Source organism: Triturus cristatus, chromosome 6 (genome assembly GCF_964204655.1).
Source record: "Triturus cristatus chromosome 6, aTriCri1.1, whole genome shotgun sequence".
NCBI classification, from domain to species: domain Eukaryota; kingdom Metazoa; phylum Chordata; class Amphibia; order Caudata; family Salamandridae; genus Triturus; species Triturus cristatus.
The window spans coordinates 910,094,819-910,118,264 of NC_140589.1; the positions used below are offsets into that span (position 1 = coordinate 910,094,819).

At 41.9% G+C, this 23,446-nt stretch overlaps 1 protein-coding gene across 8 annotated transcripts in view; it reads right to left on the reverse strand.

The window, feature by feature from the left end:
- ENPP3 (ectonucleotide pyrophosphatase/phosphodiesterase 3) overlaps positions 1–23,446 on the reverse strand; it is a 783,610-nt gene that overhangs the window by 524,532 nt on the left and 235,632 nt on the right. For all 8 annotated transcript variants that reach the window (XM_085611575.1, XM_085611577.1, XM_085611569.1 and 5 more), the window contains exon 4: positions 17,042–17,164. In XM_085611575.1, the coding sequence (XP_085467701.1) occupies positions 17,042–17,164 (123 nt within the window). The remainder of the gene's footprint in view (positions 1–17,041; positions 17,165–23,446) is intronic.

Sequence of the window (23,446 nt, forward strand, 5' to 3'; positions counted from 1 at the left end):
GAGTCTGGTGGGAGTCTTTCTGTTTTAGCGCGGGGACACGCTTTGAGCGTAACCATGCGCTTCGTAAAATTCCCTTATTATTATTATTATTATCAGGAGTGGAATGTCCAGGTATGAAGATTAGTAGAGAGACAGAGGCGTAGTGAATCAAGCCATTGCTTGGAAGTGTTTTAAAAGCAAGCAGAAGAGCTATTAGTTCCTTTTGAACCCAGTTAAGCAGGAAATGGTGCGCAGAGCAAGAGGAACTTATGTAACCAGCTGGTCAAGGAGAGAATTTTAACTACAAAGTAAATGTTGGACACCAGAAAGTTGACACTTTTCTGCCACTTAGCTTGGACTCCACTAACGCAAAGCTTTGTGGGAAAAACACGTTTTATTTTTCACAAGGATGAACTGAGATCTAGTTTCAATGAAAGCCAGTCGAGCGTTAGAGGAACAGGAGTTATACGGTGACATTTTTGCATTCAGAGAGGAACCAGGCTGCCGCATGCAGCACAGCTCTGACAGCAACAAGATGTGTTCTAAGGAATCCTGTGAGGGATAGCCACAATAATTGACCCCAGAGAGAATGGGATCTTGAACTAGGTACATCATATCCAATGGATAGACTGTGTGTTGCCACAAAGTAGTCTTCCAACACTTAGACCAGTGACTACACATCTGAGAGATCCATAGAAGAACCACATGTCAATGTATTGATTAAGACGTTTTATGACCTTTAAAGACTCCTAAAAATTTATGGACTAGGATTCAAGCAGGATCTCATATCAGATGTGGTTCTCAGCTAAAAAACTCTTTTGTGGTATGATTGATGGTATGCAAGAGTAGAGTGATAGGTGAGAATGCCAGTGTGATGGGGTTTTTTTGTGGGGGGGGTTTTCTAATGTTTCTTTAAACTGTTTTCTCAAACTTAGAAGTTGAGCAATTCTCTCTGTCTCTCAATTTTATAGATTGTTGCAATCCAATTCAATGTGTAAATATTTTTATGGAAATATTTAAATGATATATAAATCATATGCAAAAAAGATTACATGAATGTTTTGCTATAAAAAATAAAACAATAAAAAGATGAAAGAGTAAGTTGTTTTTGCAATGTAATGTTGTTCTGGGGAATGTTTACATATAAGTGACTTCTATTGAAAAATTAGAAAGGTCAGATAAGAGGTTCTTCCTTTGTATGTCTTCCAGCACAAAACCATGATCCAGAGAACACAAACACCCTTGCACTAGGGGTATGGGTGTTGACGCATGCCTGCTGAAAGTACGCCAGTGCTGGGAGAGAGACAAAATGCACCATATCTTGGAAGAAAAGGCACATTTCTTCTCAGTCCCTTTGATGGAAGGCTGTGCAGCAACAGCATTTCGTTGCATCGAAGAATAGTAATTCTGGGTCTCAATCCCTTATTTTCTGTACCATGCAACCTGTATTTCAACTTCTGGTTATTCTATTGTTTGTATATTGTTACTCCTTCCTTTGTTATGTTTTTCTAAGAGATACTGATCTCGTTGGTTTGTAAATTGCAAAGCACGCTATAATCCCTTTAGCTAAGAGTTACACAATCTGAAACTATAAGTAAATCCCTGCAGAGTGACCTGGAAGCAACAAACACTGCAGCCCTGAGAGATCCACATTGGCACTTTTAAAAAACATAATACATTTATTTCAGGACCCGTTGTAGTCATTATAGCACATTTCTTGAGCAGTTTTGTTTGTTTGACAACAAGTTCTTTGTACACTCAGTCAGATTTGTGAGTGTAATAATAAGCATTGAAGAAGGCCTGTTTTTTGCAAACTACTGCCAAACTGGAGGTAAGGCTGGATCCACCATGCAGACATTGTGCCGCTAGTCTTAAAAATACCAAACATACAGAAAGAGGAACAAATTAGAGAGAAATAAACACATCTCTCCTTGCTACACCTCCTCTGGAAAGGCGTACGATCTTGCCACAGGTCTCCCACTCATGGTAAATCTGGGAATGTACCAAAATGAATGGGTGGATGCATGGGGAACACCCTCACTGCACCTACGAAACCCCTCCCTGGCGCAGAATAATGCAAGGCAGAGACTTGCATTACTTCAGATTTAGTAGGAACAGTAGGGCCACACAAGGTGACCTTGCATTGCTTGGTAGATCTGACTTTAGTGTTGCGCTGCCAGTAGGTTACCTTCGTGACAGAAGGGAAATGCAACGCTATGATAAATTGGCCCCTTGGTATTTTACTGCAATCACATTTTAGCGTATTGTTCTAAATTGCTCAAAAAATAACATCTCGCTATAATATTGATCTGTCTTGTAAATATTGTAAAGATGATCCTTATCCCCTGCATGCCTCATTATTTAAAAGATTAGCTGCAGCAAACTCTAATTTTATATGATTCTACAAAAAAACCTAAGAGGAATACACCTTGTGGTGCTGTGAGGAGACAAGCATTCTTAATTGGTCCTGCACCTCTCCATCTGCTGGGGCCACAATTGGCTTTTGAAACAGAGATGGGATTGGGTGACAGCATGCTCTAGCAGCGTGGATGGTGGTCCATTGAGCCATGCTCCCTTGGTTTGACGGACTGCACCTGACCAGAGTAATTCAGATTTGACTCTCCCTCAGGGTACCCTGAGGCTGCAGCAAGAGGGTGGTTGGTCAAGGCTGACACAGTGCTCATACCTGCCACTGTAATTCAGAGAGTTGGAGACAGCAGCCTCGGACAAATTGGAGACCCGAGACATCCCTGAGGCTCGAAGTGTCTGTGTGGGACTTGGAAGAGGCATCCGTCTGAAAAGCTGACGGAAGGGCCCCAAAGTCATAGGGCTGACAAATGTCTCCCAGAGTGACAAGGTGGGTCGCTCACATGTCTGCCAGAGCAGAGAAAGGGCACTGGAGAATTTCCTCATTAACGCCGCAGAGTACCTTTTACTGGCTGTGACCTGTCCCTCAAGCAAAAAAACATAGCGCCCTCAAAGAAGGAGAGATTTTGCCTTGCCAAGGTCGCAGGGATATCAAGATGGTGGTTCAGAGGAGCTTGGAGCCACTGGCTTAGGCCTGTCACAGGGAGATGTAGTCACGCTTTCAGTGCTCAAAGTCTTACCAAGAGTCCAAGGAGAGGATGGAAACCAAGACAGTCTAAAGAGGTGGGCTGGACAACACAAGAATTCAAGAACTAAAAAATGAGATAATAGTGGGCAGTGGGAGCTGTATGACAAACTTTGGAAATGGAGAAAGATGGACAACAAGCAGATGCTGAGCTGGTGACACTTCAAGGAGTGTGCTTTTACCGTATTGACTCATTTGGAAGGGAAACGTGAGTACCCAGAAAACGAGGGTAGAACTACTGACTCTGAATAATGGGAGTACTTATTACAAACAGGGTATTGGGTGAGAAGGAAGCACAACGTTAATGAAATAGACAAACTAGAATCAGGGAGGGGCCGTCATCTGTGCAGTTTTGAAGAAAACTGACCCAAAAATGGAGGGGTCAAAAGTGATTTTTTTACAGATGTAAGTGGAATAATCCTACTCAAATGACAGGACGTTCAAACATTGAAGACGAAGCTGATTGCTGAGGGCCTGGAAGTGCCTCTTTGGTACCCTGCTAACCTAAGCAAAGGCCTGTTGTGTCACCCAGCCAATCGCAACACAAGAATTTCTTACATGCTTACCAGAAGGCTGACAAGTGGGGATTGCTTAGATGTCTGCTTTCCTGACCGGTTGGTTGGGGCCTCCCTTGATATACACCACTCATTGTAGGGCCTGGAGTGGTGACGTTTTTTGTTCTGCTTGAATATTGCGATGTGATTGGTTACCTGCAGTTATTCCCCTCCTCACTCCCTTTAGCGCCATATTGGCCTGGGGATGGTCCCAACGGTCCTGGAAAGACTAACATGAATGTAGAGGTGAGAAGACGTTATGTAAATTTTAAGTCCATTTCCTGAGAATTTTATGTAAGCAGGGATTCTTATCCTTTTATCGAAAAGCGGTGAATGTTAATTCATTATGTACCCTGTATATTATTTTTGAAGTTCACTGCAAAAACAAATTGTTTAAACCTTAAAAGTGCAAGCTTGTTTTGGGTCTGTGGGCCATTCCAAAATTGGTGAGTAGCTATGGAGTAAGTGCTTGTTTTGATTTTTTTCAATGCAATTACATAACGTTTCAAACTAGTCAAATTTGAGGGCACTCTTTAAAAAGCATGATTAAACTATTCCACTCTATTAGGCCAATGAAATGAAAAATGCATTTACAAAGCGCGTGGCTACCCGAGGGCCTCCCAGCGCTAATCTATTAGCAGCAAGCATCAGAGAACCGACCAACTAGGGAAATAGCCCTACTGAAGCATTTGAAAACTACTCCACTATATGAATCTACAGCTATCTAGGAACATTCTCTACCTTATGCAGATTTCCATGATGGGAATTGACAAATTTGCAAATCTAGGTCATTGTATCAACTTAGTCAGCTATTTGATGACACCGAACTCCAAACATTCCCACAGTTGTCCTCCGAATTCAGTTTTTCTCACACCATCTTATTAAGTTTCTGCAAGCTCAAGACTTCTTTATCCATAACCCAGTTATTTACTAGATCATCATCTTATGTATTATTTTTTGGGGAGTTATATATAGCATGAACTGTAGCAGGGCGCTTTAAATTAGCACCAGTTGCATTACACAAGGACAGATTCATTTTTTTGTTAGACATGGGGAGATTAAGGGACACATGCATCCTTCTAAATACCGGTCCCTTTGCGACCGTTTTCTTTGCATTTGGAATGCTTCAACCTAAATGCAAAATCGCAATTTTAGTAATCGCAAAATTTGTGATTACTTAAATTGTGAATGCATTTAGGGAATCCCAAATTGCGATTACCTAAATTGCAAATGCATTTAGGGAATCGGAAATTGTGATTCCCTAAATGCAATGCATGATGAACAAAAAATTATGATTTCGCAAATAGGAATCGCAAATTACCATCAATTCAAAGTTGATGGTAGTTTGCGAAAACTTTGAAAAATGCACAAAAGTGCATTTTTTAAAGTTCCATGTTGCACACACACATGCCCTTGGGGCATGAATGTGCACAACATGAGGTCACATGCTAATTTCAGGGGTGCATCAAGGGTGTCCTTTTGGCACCCTTGCTCCCTTGAAATTGCATTCACAATTTGTGAGTACCTATTTGGTACTCGCAAATTGCGCATGCAATTCCCATCCATTCCTATGGGCCGCTAGGAATGAATGGGAAGCTATTCATTAATTGCGAATCGCAATTTGCAATTTACGATTAAGGAATATGTAGGAATCGCTAAAAATTTAGCGATACCTACATGCATTGGCAATTGCGATTCCATATTTGCGATTCCTTAATAATCGCAATTATGGAATCGCAATTGCACACAATGATGCCTGTGCCCCTAAGTGATTTGCCCGGAATCACAGGATGTTGAGCGCCGTTGCAGAGACTCGAAACCAGTTCCCCAGATTTGAGGTGGACTGCCCTAGCCGTTAAGCCACATCGTCTCCCCAATATACCTAAAAGGGCGACAAAAGGGATGTACTCGCCAGCTTCCACTTAGAAGACAGGAAAATGACTCAAGCATTCTCCTTGAAAAGTATTCTATACAGCAACAGTGAAATCGCCGTCTTTCATGACCTTTCCTCTGTGACATTATAAAGGAGACTGGATTACTGGGATGTGACCCAGGAACTCGCCAAAAGAAAAAAGACAAATTAGGTACCAGAAGACCTATAATTTAAGTGGAAGGGGACAGAAGCCACCATTCTGTTACCGTGAGAGGGAAGAACCCTACTAGGTATCCAAAAAAGTGACAATGGAGAATCAGAGCCCGAAGACCCCTCTTCAATACAATGCAACATCTGCATAATGACGAGGGCGAGCTGCCACAGTATGTACCTGTAGAGACAAACAAATGAGGAATACATAGAAACTACTCAGAGGATGTTGAGGACAATCTATGATTGCAGCGATATTGAATGGGAGGGAGACGAAGAGTAGATAATGATAGGCTAAAAAAGTCTTGACTAGAAGAACATGAGATAGTTCTGTGAAAGTGCATCTACACCAGAGTTCACTTATACCAAGCACTACATACATTGCTGATACCCAGAGGTAAAACTGAATGATTGGGACAAGATACTTCTGGGAGTCCAAAAAGGGAAGGCAGAAGTATTCCAAGCAGAGAATTCAGCTCACTAGAAACAGCACTAGTCATAGTGCCCGAGTGACTTCGGGAAGTTTAGTTGAGGTCCCACAAAAAGCCTTAATTGAGTTGTGTTTTTGGAACACGGTTATCTAGAAAGGGATTTAAGTTTAGGTTAGTACAGCACCACCCATTGTTCCAACCACATATGCATGTGAGAAATGCTATAGATAAGCACATAATCAAAATCGAATCTTCAAACTCATTTTGTTAAATGTGAGGGGTCTGAACTCCCCCAGTAAAATAATATAAACTGGGGTTAGTTGGGGCGGCAAGACCCAGGCGCAGATTTGCTTCAAGAGAAACAGTTGTGACTATAACAGCTCAGAAAGAAACCTAGGGCCTAGGGTGTTCAATTCTGGGCCTGCCCGAAAAACAAAAACGGCAGGCATGGCCATATTATGTAATCAAAATCTCAAGCGTACGACATTAGAAATCTCCTGTGACCCAAAAAAGGCAGGTGCATTAGGGTAATCAACAAACACATGCCAGGGCGACTTCAGAGATGAAGCACTGAGAGACTGGGTGGGACAAGCGGAGGACCACCTGAGTCTATGAGGAGATTTTAATACTGTATGAGAACTTACACTAGACAGGCCATCTCAATACTTTCAATTTAATATAGATATGTCCAAGAACCTAAAAGGCAAATTCTCAGAATAGGGATTCATAGATACCTGGAGATACAAATAGCCAGAGAGGGGCTTTTCATTCTACTCTCATGGCCAAAAATCATATCCTAAAACTAGCCATTTATTCATATCTACATGCGTACTTTATAGACTACAAAATGCATGCATGGTAGCTGGTACACTCTCTCGTATTGATTCATATGAAGACTGGCCTATCCCCCAGATGAGTGGATACTGGAAATGACAGTCAAGCCAGACAATGAATGCGGTACCCAAGACTGAATTAGCACCGGAAATAAGAGATAACATTATTCGAAAATGCCCCAGAAGATACGATGCTTAACAATCAATGGGATTCATTTAAGGCCATAGATGGGGCCACAGAAACTGACCTGTCAGCAAGAGCAGTACAGAAAGAATTATTACTAGAGACCATGCTAGTCTGAGGACTTGAGGATTTAGAATGCAAGACTCAATAAACACCCAGAAGAACATAACTCTGCGAGTTAAATCTGTTGAGAACTAGCAAACAAAAGAAACATTTTGAGCCTAAAGCAAACATTTTATGAAAAAGGCAACAAAGAGGAAAAAAACTGAAAACTAGTGAACTGAGAACACAGAGAGTTAAGGGACAAATAACAACATAAACAAGCATTGGCATAGCCAATAGGTCTCGCTTTTGGGACCTTATAAGTATTTACTTATGCAGCACAATATCCTTGGTGCAACAACATCAACTGTTCCATGGTTAAACACTTATAAGATCCCTTCCATGAGCGCTAGTAACATTACACAGTGACATATTCCTATTTTTTTGTAGACACGGGGAGATTAATCGGCAGCTCAGGACATTACATACATCTCTTTGACAAAGCTAACGTTTAATCTCCCCAAGTCCACACAAAAATATGAATAGGTCACTGTGTATATGTTACTAGTGCTTGTGAAGCGTTACAACAGTGAAACAAAAAGCCGGCAGAGCGACTGAAGGCTTTGATTTCACTGGATAAAATACATCAAGTAATGAGGAATTCATGGACTGGTGTGCGTGGTGGTGAAACACTGACTCGGCCTCTCTCTTGAAGCGCCGCTGAGAGTAGTACTCAGTCTCTCCCTTCTATGGTACTATAGACTGCATGGTCAGTGCCAGTGGTGCACGCCTGTGCCATGGGGGCTCGTGTGCAGCAGAGTGTTAGTCTCTCCTGTGTAGTGTTTTCAGGCTGTGTGTAGTTAGTGAAGTTCTTCCTCAAAATCTGTCAAATGCTGTGTTTTTTGTAACGTTTTCCTGGAATCAAAGGAAGCGGAGCCGACGCCGAGGTTCGAACCCTGTTCCCCAGCTCCAACGTCGGCAGCTCTGGCCGTTACGCCACACTCTCCCCCCCTCTCAATCATTGTAGCACCTCCTCGGCTGGTAAAGCTGGCTCACTACAGTATAATAATTAGCACTGCCTAAAGCTGTCAGCGCTGTCTGTGCTGCTCGAGGCTCGAGGCCGGGTGAGATGCGCTAGCTCTGGATACATACATTCACTGGCAGCATCCTGATTTACGAGATGTTACTTCACGAGAGTGATTTCAATAATTTCCCAATGACGGTCCGAGTTGGCAGCAGTTATGTGCATTTTGCCAGCAGCAAGTCACCGCAGCTGTGGTGCTTGCACCGTTTGTGTGCTGCTGGTGCCAGCCTCATTGACCATGCCCCACGCGAGTACCTGCATAGCCCGGTGGGACAACAAGGTAACTGTTTTCAGAAACATTTTGCATATGTACTGGTTGAGAAGCCTGCGCCTATCTGGCCTGTCAGAGGGATCTGTGTGCACACCTGAAATCACAGGCTGCTATCAATAGCAAGCACTCTCGTAGAGTGCTTAAACACATGAAAAAAGTAGAGTCTAAAAAAAAACAAGTGCGCTCGCCTCGGAACTGCCGCGGTTTTAAAATTGAGAGGCACACGAAGCGTTTCCCTTGCGGGAGCGAGCGAACATATGTTGCCAAAGCTCTGTCCTGCAAGGGAATCACCAGACGTGCACGCGTTTCCGTTGAAGGCAATGGAACGCGTGCACGTTTTTGGCCACAAACCTGTGCCGATGGCTAAAGGTCTTTTTCCTATGCAACGCATGCACGCTGCGTAGGCGAGACCTAAAAACCATGGAAATGATCGAAGTTACAGATGAAAAGGGAAAAAGGGAACTATTTTTGGCATTCTACTGAACTCTAGGCACATCTAAACCAATTGTCATAGAGGAAATACTCCTTTTTGAGGGAAGAACTGGATAAACCTACTGGACCCTAGGAAATTGTAGCCACCATCAAAGATATGCACCCCAATAAAGCTCCTGGCCCAGGTGTGCTATCAATAGCTTTATACAAATACATTTGCTTGCGTGCTTCTGGGCCCTATAATAAACCTCTTCAAGTTCTTTAACAGTGACCTGGGCATCATTTCATCAAAGATGGAGGCGGAGGTCGTGATGATCCTGAAAAGGGGAAAAACAGCGGAAGAATGCAGATCCTAGAGGCCTAGAGCTATGCTAAATGGAGATATAAGGATCTTCGCCAGAGTGCTTGATAAAAGAGTAGGTTAATTCCTCTGAGCATTGATAGAACCCGACCCAGTGGGATTTATCAAGGACAGACAAGGCTCAGATAATATAAGGAAAACAGCTCACCTAATAGCAAAACTAAGAGGAAAGAAATTTCAGCCATCCTAGTCTCTTTATATGCAAAAAAAGCCTTTGGCAGGATAAACAGGGATTTCCTAAAAGTGGAACTAGAAAAAATAGGAATGGGAGGGAGGATATTAATTTGCATTCTAGCTAACTACAAGGGCCCATAGACAAGAATGAGAGTAAAGGGCTCTTGAAATGATAAATGTAATCTGCAAAGGGGAACTTGATAGGGATGCTCACTTCCACCCACCCTCTTAGCCCTATCTATTGAACCATTGGCTGCATTAAAGGGCGCCAACAAAGTCATCATCAAAGGACTTCCATTTGGCCCAGAGGAGGACAAAATGAGCTTACTGTGGGCGATGCGCTCCTCTCCCTGACAGACTCCTAAAAGTCTCTTCCAGAACTTATGAGATGCCTAGAAAACTTTGAAAAAAGTTTGAGGGGATTCAAATAATTAGAACTAAGTCAGCTGTCCTTAATAACTTGCTCCATAATGAGAGATTGCTCACATTAATAGCTCTTTGCCCAATGAAATAAGCTAAATCATCAATTCATTATCTGGGTATAGCCCTAACCAGCTCTTTGTCTAATTGGTAGAGGGTAAATTGTCCAGCTTTGAAAGCACATATTGGGACAGATTTAGATAAAGGGAGAAGCCAGTATATTCATGGCTTGGTTTGTCTTCCCCACTTCTTCATACACTCCGAACATTGATTCCATTTGCAGAAATGGAGGTCCTTCAAAAACTGATGACTAAATTTATAAGGGCACACAAATGAACTAAAGTCAACAAGAAAATTCCCGATTCATTGGAGGATTAGCTTGCCCAAACCTCTTAAAATACTACTTATCCACACTGCTCGAAATCAATGTAAAATGGTGTTCCAGAAAAACAAAAAAGAGATACCTCTGTATTGAATGAGCATTGAATGGCAGATATCTCTGGGACATTCCATAGCTCCGTAAGGAAGCAAGGCTGCACAACCTATATATCTTAGAAATCACTAAAACCCCACTTCTGGTGCGGGGTTAAATATTGGCTATGTTGAGCTCACCACCTTCCGAACCTCATAAACTCCAATCCACTTAAAACCTCGCCATGAAAGACCAAGGATTGGAACACTGGAGGCAAAGAGAATGCCTGATCAAAACATGCTTGATAGGGGCCTGCTGGGATCTTTCCAGGACTGCAAGATGTTTGTTTTGATTTGCCAGAACTGGATAGAATACAATATGCACAGATCAGGAACTGGGTCATGCACCCGCCCAACAAAAAAAACAACATCTATGTCGCTAACCCCTTTTTAAAAATTGTTGATACCTATAATTCAACAAAAAGCCTGATCTCAGAGCTTTAAGGAATTCTTAATAATATATATTATTTAAAGATGGGGTTATCAATCACAGTAGGAAGCAGATCTAGATAATTAATCTAATGATAAGATTTGAGAATGGGGTTGGCACGATATTCACAAATATTTCAGAAATACCAAACAATGAAAGTCATAATATAAAATAATGATGCCCTGGTAACTAAACTCTACAAAACTGACGAAATATAGCCCTGTGGTTTCAGACATGGGGAAAGGAAAGAGGCTTGCTTGTCCATATCCAGTGATAATGCACAATGATCTATTACATTTGAATGGGAAACAGCGTTTACAACGCTGCTGTTACCATGCAGGTAGGTAATAAAGCAGTCGTTACAACGACCGCGTTGCTACCACGCGTGGCTTTACGACGCAAGTCGTTTCTACGACTTGCACTAGGTGGCGTGCAACACCAGGGGATGTATGGATTTTAAGTCCAACACATTCACCGCTGTTGCGCTAACTGGGGTAGGAATAGTAATTTTTACTATTCCTAAGTCCAGCGCGCCATCTACCGCATGTCGTAGAAACGACTTGCGATGTAAAGCCACGCATTGTAACAACGTGGTCGTTGTAACGACCGCGTTGTAACCTACTGCGTAGTAATAGCTGGCGTAGTAACGTCATACATTCTATTTGAATGAGGGAAGGGGAAGGGGAAGTATGAGGGTTCACAATGCTCTTCTACATTATTTATTGGGAATCACCAAGAGACTTAGGGCCATATGAGCAAACAGATTTTTGCCATAGACACAGGTTGGATAAAACCCTTTAATCCATGTGGCACTTAGTGCAATAATGTGGAAAAAAGTGAACCCCCTGAAAGAGACACAATAGAAAACACATGTATTGTACAGGCTAATCTTAGAGAAAGGCAAACACAACCTTCCAAGGAACTAGTGAAGATTCGAAGAAGCATGAACTTCCTTGATAGACTACATTACATCCGATGGCTAGAGAGAGGAGTTTCCCTCCTAGACCTTCAGGCAAGTCTTTAGTCCTACAAAGGAATAAAGGGTGCAGATACCCAAACGGAGACAGGATGAGGGGGGAGCTTTTTAGTTGGTTTAATTTTTTGTTTGAAATTTAAACTTCAGCTAGAGGTGTATGATGTAGATTGCAAGGTCTAGAACATCCAGCCATAAGCTATTATCAAGAAGTATCTGATGGAAAATGGTTGACCCAGCAAGCTACTGAATGTAAACATTTATGGTGGAACTTTAATAATAAACAACTAGACTCTCAAGTACTTAGTTTACTGAGCAGTTAAACTAGGTGGTGTGTGCATAACTGTGATAAACTGACTTGAGGTGAATTAGGCATTGATGAAGAACTTTAGTCAGCTTAACTGTCAACCGACATGGTATGCACATCTCTGTGGTGCACGAGCTTCAGAACCTGGAACCGACATTTGTATAACAAAAATGTGGTGTGCACATCACCGTGATGTACAAGCTCACTTCCAAGTCTGGATTGCACTGAGACCGCAGCCTAGACTCGCCTTAATGCTCCAACACCTGTGTGCGTCGTCAGAGGCTAGCGTCCCATGGGGAGTAATGTACAGAATGTGCTGCGAGATACCACAGTGCAAGTTACTGTGGCTGACCAGCGCATTTCTGATGTGTTTTCCCATTGAAGCATGTGAACTGCGGTCAGTGGCGGCTCCTTTGCTAAGGTGGAGGAGCCTCGTCTCACTACTCCGCAGCAGTAAAAGAAAGGAAACAATAAAATGATAATAACATAATGTCATTATCATTTTATATTGTCCTCCTGCTGCGGCAGCTTTGCCTGAGGGGCAGGGTTGCAGAGCAGGGGAGGAGTGGCAGAACCCTCCCAAGTGCGCAATTACTGTTTGGCCGGCCCTCTCGGGCCAGCCAAAACAGTCATGCGCATTTTCCCTGTTCTCCATGCAAGCTGCATTACAGCCTGCATGGAGACCAAGCCCACCCCTCAAGCGCCTGGCTGAGTGCCGTGTCACGATGCTCAGACCAATCACAACGCTGCATTGCAGCATTATGAATGGTCAGGGGAGCCTGGCTGTGCTTCCTGTTCTTGGAGTCGGACGCAGGAGAGCAGGAGCAGAGACCCGGGACCCGGCGGCAAGGTAAGTGTTTTTTTTTTTTAGATTGTGAAGCCCCCGTGCCTCCCCTTGCGTGCCTCCCCGCGGGCCGTACTAGCCGCAGCACCAGAGACGCAGCGGCCAGGTCTGAACACATGTGATGCATCTCTCACTGGAAGGCTTCACCTAAAGCAGCCGCTGCATCCAATGAATATCTTCTCTGACGTTCGTTGTGCCCTTCAGCGAGGTCTGAGGTCCAGGTGGCGCAGCATCTTTCATGCAACTGGTATTGTTGCCAAGTCTGGAAAATGTTAGTAGCTTCGGTTGTAAACGGTGAGCCCACAACCTGTGGAATGTTTGCATTCCCAGCAGACGTCTTAAGAATATTTGGGGCCATGGGCCAAACATATTTTGGGGACCCCTGTTCAGAACTGTTTTGAGTTTATGATCCACTTTCAGCTCTTTCATTAATACACAATCATACTTGTACAAATTTGAAGCACCTAATTATGAGTTCTGCCGAACCCGTGGTGGCGGGCCTGTCACCGCCACACTGCTACACCGTGCATCAAATTACGAGTACGGCAGTCGGACCGCCACAGGACCGCTGAAACTGCCAGGCATCCGTGATACCGCGGTGGTGGCACAGTAGTCAGGCAGGTGGCACTGCGGCACCACCAAGCATATTACGAGTTTCCTTTTTGCCAGTCTTTCTATGGCGGTGAGCCCACCATTCAAAGGGTGGCGGAGAAGATACTCAGGGGGCCCTTACAGGGCCCCATCCTGCCTCTGGGGTTCATGCAGGGGATGTACATGGTGAGTCACCTCGGTATTGCAACCCCCACGTTTCTGCACAAGAAGAAATGCAGAACATGCTCCGGCTGTGCCTTTCTAGGCCTCTTCTTTGATCCTTAGTAAGGCACCGCTGTGGGACCACCGCAGCACTGTCTGTTCAACTTGAGTCACTACGGATTTGGTGTTCTTCCCATGGGGAACTGGCGTGGCGCTCCGTGGGAGGACCCCCAAACTCGCAATTAGGCCCTACCTGTGTTTACATCTAATATTCAGGGATAGGGATTTGTGTTTTCAATATTGCAACACAGCAGTTGCTCACTAATATTACTGTAAATAATCTCTGTGACATCCCCCATTTCTCACATGTGAGGTCCTGTTTTGATCTGAAAGAAACTGCAAAATGTCAGCAATAGGCACTCACACATCACCCACATTAAAAACAGATTAAAGCAAAACAGTATCTAAAACAATCTGTTTAAGAATTATTCAAGGTCATCAGGGCAAGACTCTCTGCAGAACGCAGCGGGATCCATCAGGTGTCCCCTGTAAAGCTGGGGCCCTGGGCCAGAGCCTTCTTTGCTTAAACCTTAAAATGTCTTTGATTCCCAGCCCACTGTTGGAGTCAGGTTTGTCACCCAAGCTGGATTGTTTGCTCAGTAGATATCCGAACAAGCGCTGCTTGCATGGATGGTATCCGCAAGCTGCGGCAGCAGCGCCAATGCTAATGTGTTCTCACCAACAAAATTATGAAGCGAGTGTCAGACACGGGTACAGATAAGCTTCAATTTCCAAGTTTATCCATAAAAAAGGAGTGAACCACCAAGGAGCACCGAGGCAGATCTCCCCGCTTTAAAGTGAATCGAACTCTTTTCAAACCAACGTTGAGAACATGTTAAGACTTCTTAGAAGTTAAAGCTGCACAATTACACTGGAACATTCTATGTGAGAAAAACAGGTGAACGACTACAATGTGTTATTCAAATAAAAAAACATTGGGGTCAAATGCATAAAGCAGTTTCTCAGTCGAAAACTCTCTGATTCTGAATTTGTGAACGAAAAACTGCTTTTAGCATTGTACTAAACTCACTTTACTACTCAGGAACTTTATAACGACTCCTAAAATGGGATTGGGGAAGACAAAAGGCACACAAAAAATGAAGCTAGGAAGAAAGAAAGAAAGATGACAAAGGATAAAAAAGAATGATACAACGAAAAAAAGAAAGAATGTAAAAGTGAAAGAATGTAAAAGAGAAAGAAGGCCTAAAGGGAAAGAAGGCACAAGAGGAAGCTAGGTAGAAGGCAAAAGGGGAAGAAAGTAGGAGAAATAAAGAAACAAATAAGCAATGAAAGAAAGAAAAGAAAAGAAAAGAAAAGAAAGGAGGAAAGAAAGAAAGAAAGAAAGAAAGAAAGAAAGAAAGAAAGAAAGAAAGAAAGAAAGAAAGAAAGAAAGAAAGAAAGAAAGAAAGAAAGAAAGAAAGAAAGAAAGAAAGAATGCAAAAGAGGAGGATGAAAGAAGGCTATGGGTAAGCGAGGAAGGAAAGAAGTCAAAAAAGAAGAAAAGAAAGAAGGCAAAAGAGAAAAAAAGCAAGAAAGAAAAAGAAAGACAGTGTTGGAAAGATTGATGGAGCACATTGTTTAGCTTATATTTAAAGTTTGTGTGAACTGTTGTGAAAGGAATTTACAACAGCATTAGTATGAGATAGGATCTGATGAAGTTGGAATGTACCCTGTGCTCACATTTCAAACACAAAGACAGCACTAAAGTAATTATAAAGCTAAAGAAAAAAAACTGACACTGACCAAAACTACCATGTGTTATCGATGTGCTCCTTGTGAAGGACAAAATGCAGTCATTCAAATTGAAGCTTACTGGTGGTTTAAACAGGGCAAAAGAGATGAAAGGAAAGGAAGGAATGAAAGACGGCAAATGATTTGGAGGGAAAGGAAGGAAGGAAAGAAGGCAAAAGAAGAAAGAAGACAAAAGAGATGAAAAGAGAGAAGAAAAAGAAGAAAGACGGGGTTGCAAAGATAGTTAGAGCACACTGATTAGTTTTTATTCAAATTTTGTTTGAAGTAATGTGAAACACTCCAAAATAAATTGTCAAAAACATTAGCAGAAGATGGGTACTGATAAAGATGGAATGTGCTGTGTGCTTACATTTCAAACATGATGACAACACTAAAGTAATTATAGAGTAAAAATTAAAACATTGGCACTGAAGTGAACTACCTTGTTTACGAATGTCCTCTTTGTGAAAAAGAATAATGCAGTCACTCAAAGCAAAGTTAACTACTGGCTTAAGTAGGCTGACCCATTACCCCATGCTGTATGCAGCAGTGGGTGGAAGCAAATTGTGAATGACACAACAACACAACAACAGACCAATGGGTGGAGAGAAGTGGCTGAAAGCCCTTGAAGTATGTCATACATGTCATTTTAGCAAAATCAAAATGTCTTGCATAAACCCAGGCCTACAAATGTTTACTTTATTGAAAAGTGATCACAGACATTGTGATCTGCTGACACCAGCAGGCCAACATCCTGGTGATGGCATCCAATTGTAGTGAATCACAATTTGCGACCCTCCTCATTTATATTGATAAGGTAGTTCTGATTCTGACCAACTACAATGCGGACTTTTCAGGATCTACCTTTTATTAATAGGTTGTTTCTTAAAAATCTTTACTGGTAACAAAAATACTGGTTGTTGTATGCCCCCTAATTCGCTGATCTACAGTCAACTATTACCAATAATATAGAATTATAGCCTACTGCTTAGGGTGATAATGGGTGGGAAAAGCCAGAGCCCCAAAGGTTGAATGTTCTAAATTGAAAATGGAGAAACAGCAAGACAAATATTTAAATGCTGGAGCAGAAGGTCTATATCAGCCTTTTACTGGCTTTAAGCAATGGAGCTCAAAGCCTTCCACTGTTTTAGTAAGGGTTCAAGAAAGACCCTTTGTTTCATAAAGACTAGTTGGATTGCAAAACCTATTGACACAACATTGACAGGAGGGATGCTTTAGCATTTGATTGAGCTTGAAAAATATTTAATTGGAGACTTGACATCACAGACATGGCTTAATAGGCTATGTCTCTGTCAAGTGCTTGTGTTTGTAACTTGTGTTGGACTTTGGTATGTACTTGAACCTCGCTTCCTTAAAAAAATAATAAAAAAACTTAAGTGCAGTAAAACAGCACACCTTTACTAATATGTAATACGGACACCTTTCTTTTGTAAATTAGGAATAGTTCACTGATTAAAAGTGACAGAAACAAATAGTTTGATTGGAACATACTTGGTTTCTGGCAAATGTCCTCAAAATCCCAGCAGCAGTTTCCATTCACTGTACACTGACTATCACACTGGCAGTCGTTTGGCCCTCCTGCGTTTTGATCATAGCATCGGTTTCTGCAGGTCACTGTTCGAAAATAGAGACACATTTTCACTTTATTACAATTTTTATTTTAATACAATACTCAGCTTCATGGAAATGACGACAGAACTGTAGCTAAACGAGGAGTTGTCGAGAACACAAAAGATAACGGATCAATCCATGATTTACGTTGCTGTGGAATTGCACTGTGTTCTTTTAGCATCTGATACATGTTAAATGTATTGCCGCAATATATTACTACAAAAATGTGAGCATGCATTCAATAAGCATATTTGGATTTACAATATTGTGTAGGCTGAATTTTGTTTGTGTTTATTTGCATGCATTTCTTGACCCAGCACAATGGCTAGCCACAAACTTTTCACTATATACTATACTATACACTAAGGAACCTATTTAGAAACCGCATTTTGTAGTACGTTACTAGTATACAATAATACTACTAATGTACTACAAAATGCTAGTCACATATATATGTGTGGAGGTATCTACCTCCACCTCTTCTATCTTGTCTGGCCACATCATACAGCTTTTTCTATTTCTAGCACAACCAACAATGAGGGGAAAGGTAGAGAGAGAGACATCATAAATGCTGTCACACGGCCAGTGCTGACAGCATCGTATTTCTTTTCTTTCTGACAGAGGGAGAGAAGGCAAGTAACGACAATGGGAGGGGGCAAAAACAGCGATGGGATGGCAAGCGACAATGATGCGAGTTGGGAGGGAGAGGAGGGTGGATGGGGTGTATACAACAACAACCGGAGGGCGAGCAACAACGACAAGAGGGTGGATGACAAGTGATGTAAGCAACAATGATGGGAGGGAGAAAGGGGTGCAAACAACAGTGACGGAGGGCAAGACACAATGACAGAGGGGGGATGGAAAGCAATAACCACAGTGTGGCTGCGACACATAATAGTGATCGGAAACAGGCGGGTGGGTGCAAGCACCAATGCCGGAGTGTGCAAGCAATGGCAACGAGGCTGCAACAATGACAGGGTGAAGCAATAAAAAAAGGGTACCTCAAGCCTAAAATGATCAGCAGAAGGATACCATAAAGCAATTACTCAGTAATTGGTCAATGCTTCAGGGAAGGAACAATCACACTAAGAGAAAGTGAAATTGGCACACTTTCACCAATGGGAAACAAGAAAATGTTACTGGCAATGAAACTACAAATGGTAAGCAGCGGGCAGGCTCTAAGTCCCTCCCAGTTAACACAATGTCTCACAAGCCACAGCACATGAGCTGCCGCAGACGAGACCTAAAACAGACCCAAAACAGTCTTAAATGCACCCCAGCTCATAGATAGAAATGTGGGTAGGGACCTAAAATAAAACCCCATAGGAAATAATGTTTAAGTAAATTAAATTATACATTTTTAAAAACGATATAAATTCCTTTTATTTAATGTTATAAAAATACTACCTATCACAATACCATAATTATTAATTTATTTTAAAGTGTTAAAGAACATTTTTAAAATGTAAATATTAATGTAACATTATTAATTATTGAAAATACTTACAATATTTCTAATAATTCTATACATTAGCATTCAAATATTTTGTAATACATACAAAATATATTTATCTTTTACTTTAGGGGTGATTTCTTTTAATTTAATCTTCAGAAACATTATTTTATTTTAATGTAATATATTCACAATAATTACATTTTTAATTTTAAATAAGTTATTATTCTGAAACGAGTTTATAGTGTTCTACATTTAAAATAAATATATACAATTAACATCAATATGTCATGTAAAGATATTTTCTAATTTAAAAAAAAGTTTAATGAACTTTTAAAACTTTCTCTATACCGTTCCATAGGAAGATATCCTTCTCAATAGTGTAGGTCTCTGCCAAGTTTGTGAAACATCAAATGGGGTCATAAAGTCACTAGTCGTAGTAACTTTACAGTTGTATTTGACGTTCTTACTGATTTCACTCCCTATTTCATGGCGTGGGGACATATAAGTCTACACTTACTCATTTATTGTATAGACAAAGTAGTAAACTAACTAGAAAGTGTACATTTAATTGTGAATAGGTACCCTGTTGTATGAAATCTTCTCTAGTATCATGTTTCGACTAAATTTAGTTTGGGTTTTTGGACCATGAGTAACTAGTATTTTGTCTTGTTGGCTGTTAGGTCAGCTAAACAGCTCCGAACTGAATATGTCCTTCCATAAAAACACTTTTACAATTAAATTGGTATATTTGACTTTCTGTATGTCAGCTGTCATATGCCCACAAATGGTGTGAACTGCAAATAAGTCAAATTTCGAGCCTGCAGACAAAACTTAAGAAGAGTCTGACTGAGACACATATTTTTGTTGTGCTCCGATTGGTTTTCTCAGTTTGCACAATTGAAATCAGGGCTTATTGCAACAGAAGAAAGTACCGTTGCGTACCATCAAATTTGTGCACATGGTGACACTAATAAGAGTATTTGTATGCTTGCAGACAAACCTTCCATTTACATTTGGAGCATATTTGAAACATGGGCTTGGAAACAGCCATACCACGCAACAGACCAAGGATGTACACCAAAAGGAAATTTAAAATCTTGTTTTTTGCTTTATATGGCAGACAGACATCTTTACATGCCGGCTGTACACATGCATTTAAAAGTTATCCGTAGTTGCTTAAAGTTCAGTTCTGTAAAAGTACAATATTTTTTTCTACTTTCAACCAAAGAACTGACATTGGCAAAAAGCCATTTGTTGAGCAAGCAATCTATTTGCAAGTGACATATTTGGTCTAAAAGCTATTTTAGCAAAAATTTTACAAATGTCATTAACTCGGCACTTAAGTCACTCGAGAAAATACAGTTCAATAGACAGATCCGAGTTTTATTACCTTAACTCAAAAAATACTTTTGTAACGTTGTCAAATTTCAGTCTGAACCAGTGGCTTCATTCCATCTAGCTCTCCTTGGGCACAGGAAAAATACTGTTTTTCACTTTTTATGGTTTCTTGGAAGAGGCCTCTAGTTGACTAGTTGGATGGCCTCTTCTGAACAAAGGTATTCTGCCACGGTGGTTCCCTCTCAGTGATATCTACCTGCCAATACATTCTATGAGGTCTCTATCCTTTTGGAAGAAGGGTTACGGTAGACTAGAAGGAGCCTCAGACCACAGGGGATCAGAATAGATATGCCCAAGAGGGGGGATGTTTTTCGTTAATCCTCCATGGGTTGATATGGACTAGCTTTGGAAGGAGTTGGGAGAGGGAGAGGGAGTCAGAGGCTTCCTGTTTGCTTTAAGCAAAGGAGCCTGGGTCTGTACTATAGTCTTGGTGGGATTTAACTGAGAGTGTCCTGGACTCACTACGTGGTGCATTTCTGGGCTAAGGTTAGCCACCACCATGCAGGCCTTTCGGGCTTTCATCAACCAAGAATCCAACCCAGTGGAGTACCATATTTGCCTCCTGTTGAATTCTAAACTATGCATTCAACAGATGAAACTTTGCACATCTTCAGCCTTTCTGGGTTCTCAATGCTGCTACTCCATAGATAACACAGGTGGGGAACACCAAAGCAACTGCACTTCTGCATGGTAGGGTATTTAGCCCCAATTTCCAACAGGCTGGTTCCATCTGTCAACATTCCTTTCCTTTAATGGACCATACACAAAAGGAGAGTGTAGGACTTGGCCCTTTTTGGCTAAAGCCCCTAAACTTTTTGCTTTCACCCTAGACCTTTTTTCTGACATTTTGTTGCCATCTTAGATGCTTTGTACACTTTGCCACTGCTAAACAGTGTCAAAGTACAAGTGCTCCCTGTATAAAGTGTAATGGTAATTGGTAGTCCATGATTGGTATGTTTGTCTTACTATGTGTGCCAGGGCTGGTAATGCAAATGCTACTTGTGGGCCTGCAGCACTAATTGTGCCACCCACACAAGTAGCCTTAAAAAGGGAACTCAGGCCTGCCATTGAAGTGCTTGCGTACAGTTTGTTAAACTGCCATGTTGTTCTGACAAGCGCACTCACTTGCCAGACCTTACCCTTCCCTTTCTATGCACATCAGGCACCCCTATGGTAGGTCTAGGGTACCCCCTGGACAGGGTGCAGTGCATCTGAAAGGTAAGACATGTACTAAGGTGTGTGTCATGTCCTGACAGTGAAATAATCTCCATTTTGTTTTTCACTGTTGAAAGGCCATCTTGACCATAGATTTTCCAGCCTATCTTCCTAAAGGCTTAAGATGGAAAGGTGAAGTTTAGCATGCCTGAACTCACAATGTAATAACTTCTTTTTATGAAGGGGATTTTTGCATTGTGTGTTCAGAAGCCACCCTTTTAGAAGTGGTTGAGTTTTTGTGCTCTAACATTTCTGTGTGTCTCTGCCTGGCTGTGGATTGACTGTCTGGATTTGAAAGCAATAGGATCTGGAGAATGTCTTGACCCAGGGGAGGAGGTGAGACAGCAACAGGCTGACCTGCATCTGGAGTGTAGGGGGTCCCGGAGGAGCTGAGTTGCCAGCCCGAGCCTGCTGTTGCCAGTTCACGAAGTTGCATTGGAGGCCCAGCCGCTGGACGAAGAGAGGAGAGTGAATTTGTGCCCCCAGGTAATGTGTGTCGACTCCTAGAGCGGGGGGCGGGCTCGGAGGGAGATGCTCTAAGCCTCTCTCTCTCGTGTCGGCTGTGGGAGCCTCTGCTTCGGCTCGTATCGCGGCCCGTATTGCCAAGGGAGTGGCAGTACAGGGGCCGGAGTGCGGAGCTGCACTTTTGATTACACCGTACCCGTGTTAGGGGCAACTGTTGAGAGGCTGACTGCAAGTCAGAAGGAGAGGCGTAGAGACCGCCTAAGGCACAGTGATCGGTGCCTGAGTGTATTACGCAATATTCAATTTCTGCATAACGGAGAACCTGACTATCGTATTACACATTGCATCATTTCTGCATAACGGAGTACCTGATTAGAGTATTACGCATTGTATTGTTCATGCGTAACAAACTACTTGATTAGTGTATGACGCATGGCATTTTATCTGCATAACGAACTACCTGATTGTTGTATGCCGCATTGCCTTGTTTCTGCATAACGAACTACCTGCTTAGCGTATTGTGCATTGCATTATTCCTGCATAACGAATCACCTGATTAGTGTATTACGCATTGCCTTATTTCTGCATAACGACATACCTGGTGGTTGTATTATGCACTGCATTGTTTTACCTTGCATAGTGCCTGATTGTTGCGTTATGCATTGCATTTTTTTTACATTGCAGAGTGTCTGATTGCTGCGTTATGCCTCCAGTATTTTTACATTGCAAAAGTGCCTGATTCTAGCATTACGAACTGTATAACATGATATTAGAATTACAGGAGAATGTTCAGAACTTACAAGGACTGGCCAGCCTAACAACCGGCCAGGAGAAATATTACACAACCTCATATGTTGGATTTATATCGTGTGGTCTTATCGTATATCTTTTTATATAAAGTTTATACTAGTTTTTATAAAACTTGTGTGAGGTGTCTTTGTGGTGTCATCATTGGGTTGTTGTGAGTGTGGTTGCAAATAGTTTACACATTTGCCTTGAAGATAAGCCTGGCTGCTCGTGCCAAGCTACCGAGGGGGTGAACGGGGCTATCTAAGAAGGTGACCTTCCTTTCCCTGATGTTGGAACGCGGGTCCCTACTTGGCCTAAGGTACCTCCCTCAGCCAACCAGGGATCCCGGGTCTAACAGAAAGTAACCAATGTTAGTTGTTTATTAGTTAAATGTTTAATATTTTTGCCTAACCAAATGACTGAGTCAGGTTCTATATATCTCTGATTCTAAACATTGCATTGCCTCCTCGTAGTCTCATTCACAGGACAACCCTACATCTAGCAGATCTTAATGGGTAAAACATATTCATAACACAAACAGAACTCTTTTCACACAGCCTCTGGTCCCATCATGCATGCAGCACAGCTCCAAACCACCTAGTTGGTTTGATGTTTGCTACCCAAACAACACATCTGGATCAGATCAAAGCCAGATTAGTTTACTATACCAATCTAAAACATTAATTCAGTGCAGAGCCCCTGGCAACGCAGGGCACTTAGCTCAGACTGTATTTGTGTGATGGTCAGTGCGGTGAGGAGAGCACGTTCAAAACCAAGTGCGTCAACGTTATCAATAAGAAGCACTTTCAGATTTTGGGAGAAATTTGTGAGGTGTTCAAGTTGATATGGTATGATTAGCGCAGTATATCTAATGATAGTATGATTAGTTATAGTGTATTCAAGGGTTTGAAATACCCGTTATGCTCAGTACGACAGAAAGGGCCGAGAACCGAACAGCCTCC